Below are 4,513 nucleotides of genomic sequence, written 5' to 3'. Positions count from 1 at the left end.
AAATAAATAATACTACATTTAATAAAAATAATTATTTTTAATATTCACCACATAAATAATTATTAAAAAAATATTATTAGATAAGTAAATAAATAATTTTATAATATAAAAACATCAAAATTAAACTATTTCTTTTAAGGAATAATACTATAAAATGAAAAACATCGAAGGAGTGAGCAAGTGGGTGGAAAAGATGGGAAGTGAGTTACCAGAATTAGAAAAGAGATGAGATTCAACGAATTGTAGATTCCCATTCCCATCAGCATAGGTGTTGCTGTTGCTAAATCGTAGTAGACAAGTAGCGCATGTTTGACGGTGACTTTCACATTCAAACACAGTACGAACGACTGACTCATCACTCTCTCACTAGTCACTACTCATGCTTGGTGCTTCTTAAATCTTACTCCCAACTCAAGATTCATGCACCTTACTTACAAAACCTCCTTGTCTGGGTCCCACTCTATCTTTTCCTCTTCCCCTCCGAAATAAAAATATCTACCTTTATTCCGTTCCGGATTACACAGTTTAATATAACATTTTCTTCTTCTTTTTTTTTTTTATTCTCTGTCTCTCTCTCTCTCTCTACATTCAGAATAAAAATGCTTCGCTTCTGGAAGAGAGAGTAGGCAATGAAAGCTTCTTCGAATTCTGGGAATGCTGCTTCTTGAGTTTGACGGATTCTAATCAGGTTCGGCTAGGCAACCGTCTGAGAGTTTTCATTTTTGTTTCCTCATTTAATTTCTTCTGAGATCTTTGAATAAAATTATTAGTATGAAGGATAATGCTTAGAATTATTTGTGGCATGGAAACAAGAGTGGGTCGTATCATTGTGTTATTGTTCTTGTTGGTGGTGCTTGGTTGTGTTTCTGGGAATGATTCTGGAGAATACGACAACTGCAACTGTGATGATGAAGAAGGGATTCTAAGCATACAAAACATACTAGTTGGGCAGAAAGTGAGTGACTTTCTGATCTCCATTGCATATTTCTCCATACCCATTGAGCTACTTTACTTTGTGAGCCGTTCCAATGTCCCGTTTAAACTGCTGTTTCTTCAGTTCATAGCATTCATTGTGCTGTGTGGATTGACCCATTTGCTCAACACCTATTCCTACCATGGGCCTCCTTCTTTCCAACTTGTGGTTTGTCTCACAGTTGCTAAGTTCCTCACTGCCCTTGTTTCTTGTGCAACTGCATTGACCCTTCCACCATTGATCCCTCTCCTACTTAAGGTCAAGATCAGGGAGCTCTTCTTGAGGCAGAATGTCTTGGAGTTGGATCAGGAGGTTGGAATGATGAAGAAGCAGAAGGAGACGAGTTTGCACGTTCGGATGCTCACCAGGGAGATTAGGAAGTCCCTTGATAAGCATACTATCTTGTACACCACGCTTGTCGAGCTCTCCAAGGCGCTGGATTTGGACAATTGTGCGGTTTGGATGCCAGATGAGGAGAGAAGGGAAATGCATTTAACACACGAATTGAAAGCGAATCCGTCGAGGGATTTTCGCAATTATGTCCCCAGGAACGATTCGGATGTTTTGGATATAAAAATGAATAGGGGGGTGAGGATTTTGCGGCCAGAATCTGCGCTGGGAATTGCGAGTAATGGCGGCCATGGGGGCACTGGGGGTGCGGTGGCAGCTGTTCGAATGCCCATGCTTCGCGTTTCGAATTTCAAAGGCGGGACCCCGGAGAAGGTTGAGACATGTTATGCTCTACTGGTTTTGGTTCTTCCAAAATCAAACTTCCGTGTTTGGACTCACCAAGAGCTGGAGATAGTGGAAGTTGTTGCTGATCAGGTAGCTGTGGCCTTGTCTCATGCATTCATTCTTGAAGAGTCACAGAGAATGAGACAGAAACTCGCGGAGCAGAACCGAGTGTTGCAGCAGGCTAGAAAGGATGCAATGATGGCTAGCCAAGCGAGGAAAGCGTTTCAGAAAGTGATGAGTCATGGAATGCGGAGGCCTATGCATTCCACTCTGGGGCTTCTTTCGCTGTTACAAGGTGAAAATATGAGACCTGAACAGAAGATTATTGGCAACTCAATGTTGAAAGTTAGCAGGGTGCTCTCAAATTTAATTAATGACGTAGTAGGGATTTCAGAGAATGAAAAGGGAAGCTTTTCATTAGACATGAAACCTTTCCTTTTACATTCAATGTTGAAGGAAGCCGCTTGTATTGCCAAGTGTTTGTGTGTATATAAAGGCTTTGGTCTTGAGATTGATGTCCAGAAATCTTTGCCTGATCAGGTTGTAGGTGATGATGAGAGGGCCTTACAAGTAATTCTGCATATGATTGGCGATTTATTGAACACATACCATCAAGGGAACCTCAAGTTTCGTGTCTTTTTAGAAAGTTATGGTGGAGATAAGGATGATAAAATCAATGAAGCATGGAATATGAGGAATCAAAATGATTATGTACATATCAAATTTGATTTTCAGGTAATTAGTAGTTCTCAATCGGAGGAGCTGGTTCCAACCATAAATTATGCCAGTAGTGGGTACCACAACAATGAACAAACAGAGGGCATGTGCTTCAGCTTGTACAGAAAGTTGGTGGAGGTTAGTGCATAATTATATTGATCAAATTTACATGCTTCATAATTATGTGATTGTACTCGTATACTGGTAATGGATAATTTCCATGATAATCTTTTTGTCCTGCTTATGATTGCCGAGAACTCCACTTTTTTGTGGTTTGATATCTTAGGACCAATATGCATACTAGGTTGCTTGTAATCTACAAAGGAACAAGTTTCAATCCAATGCTTTATTGTGCCAGCAACCCATTTTTCCTTTCAATATATGAATTTCAGATTCATTGTGTCTCATTTGAAACGAACTGTAGGCAACTTTGAACATTGGGTGATTCACCTTCTAACATGGCATAAAATCTTTGGTCATCTTCTTTACATTTGGAAGTTAATACTAGGCATGGCATTTATAAGAATAATTCTCATACATGGATGATCAGTTAATTTACTAATATTTGCGCCATTTCACATATTCCTCTTATAGAGGCTGCACAGTTTTGGTATGTGCCTGTTTTATCAAAGACCTAACTTGTTTTTGGAAAAGAACTTAATAATTAAAGAACATATTGGGGAAATTAGCTTGAAATCTTCATTTTGATCTGATCATATGGGTTAGTTTTTGAACTATGACACGAACTAGACTAAAAGAAATTCATATTTTTCCTTTCTACATGTTATATTAGGATACCACCGTAACAATACGAATTATTTAGTTAGGGATTAGTATAAATAAAGTAAATAAGGTAGAGACAGAGTGTGATTTGGTTACACAATATTGCATAATCTTAGTGAAATCAGTGTAATTAACCCTAAATTTTATGTATTATAGTTTGATTCTTCATATTCATGGTATTGTTTGGTAACTCTGACTTTACTATGTGGAAATATGTGCAGATGATGCAAGGTTATATCTGGATATCACCAAATCCTCAGTGTTTGCCACAAGGCATGACACTTCTTCTGAAGTTTCGGAAAGCACCAATGCTCGGAAAATCCATAGTTGCGCCGAGAGATTATTCGAACTCGCAGTTTAGAGGCCTTAAGGTTGTGTTAGCCGACGATGACTGTGTAAACCGGATTGTGACGAAGAAGCTACTCGAGAAGCTTGGATGTCAAGTAACTGCCGTTTCATCGGGTTTCGAGTGCCTGAGTGCCATAAGCGCCTCAAACAACTCGTTCCGAATAATCCTGTTAGAACTTCATATGCATGACATGGATGGTTCTGATGTGGCAGGGCGGATCCGGAACTTCCATAAGTGGCCCTTGATTGTAGCCCTTTTGTCGAGTGCCGAAGAACATGAGAAGCAGAGATGCATTCAGGTTGGAATAAATGGATTTGTGCACAAACCTGTACAACTTCATGACATGGCTGATGAACTTAGAAGAGTGCTGCAACGTGCCGGTGCATAAAGGCGTAAAGAGTTTTAATTTATGTTCCTCAAAATCTATAACTAGAAGTAGAACATGTATAGAATATAGGGACCTTTTTGGCAACTTAAAAACAATAAATATAATAATAAAACATAATTATAGTGGGTCCACTTTTCTGGACATTTCTATGATTGTGGTTCTGGTACCATGATTAATTATAGCTTTGTTAGCGGAAATGATCAATTTAGGTCTTTGTTCCGGTGTAGATTACAAGATTCTTCTATACACGTGTAGAATGCATAGCGTCAAGCTCCAAGGTAGGACTGCTGCAAGACACGGCCAAGTATGACGACAACTTCTGAGATAGTGGGGCTTAGTGACTAGTGAAGATATATAGGTTTTGTAGGTCGTTAGTGTTGATTTGTAAAGTAATTAATAATGAATTTAAATTTTTTAAATTTTAAATTTTTATTTTAGAGGATAGAGTGTAATTTCTCATTATTTATTTTATAAGTGAGACTAAAAAAAATATGAGATAAAAACTATTTAAAGGTGAGAGATCACACTTTATTCTTTAAAATAAATTTTTTTATTTTAGTTCTCTTCA

At 38.1% G+C, this 4,513-nt stretch overlaps 1 protein-coding gene across 1 annotated transcript; it reads left to right on the top strand.

Annotated features, from left to right (window-relative positions):
• The first annotated feature begins 522 nt into the window (after positions 1–522).
• LOC107465860 (protein EIN4) lies at positions 523–4,287 on the top strand. The gene is made up of 2 exons (XM_016084837.3): positions 523–2,563; positions 3,430–4,287. Exons 1-2 carry the CDS (start codon positions 782–784, stop codon positions 3,943–3,945), a joined length of 2,298 nt encoding a protein of 765 aa, XP_015940323.1. The 5' UTR covers positions 523–781; the 3' UTR covers positions 3,946–4,287.
• Positions 4,288–4,513: the final 226 nt, after the last annotated feature.

The sequence above is a fragment of the Arachis duranensis genome, chromosome 9 (genome assembly GCF_000817695.3).
Source record: "Arachis duranensis cultivar V14167 chromosome 9, aradu.V14167.gnm2.J7QH, whole genome shotgun sequence".
Lineage (NCBI taxonomy): Eukaryota > Viridiplantae > Streptophyta > Magnoliopsida > Fabales > Fabaceae > Arachis > Arachis duranensis.
The sequence above is the reverse complement of the archived record's forward strand: the minus strand, read 5'-3'. Positions and strand labels throughout refer to the sequence as shown.

Bases quoted from the DNA above. Each gene is read 5' to 3' on its own strand.
- LOC107465860 (XM_016084837.3), top strand. From the start codon at position 782: ATGCTTAGAATTATTTGTGGCATGGAAACAAGAGTGGGTCGTATCATT. The intron at 2,564-3,429 runs GTTAGTGCATAA...AAATATGTGCAG, and splicing joins TGTACAGAAAGTTGGTGGAG to ATGATGCAAGGTTATATCTG.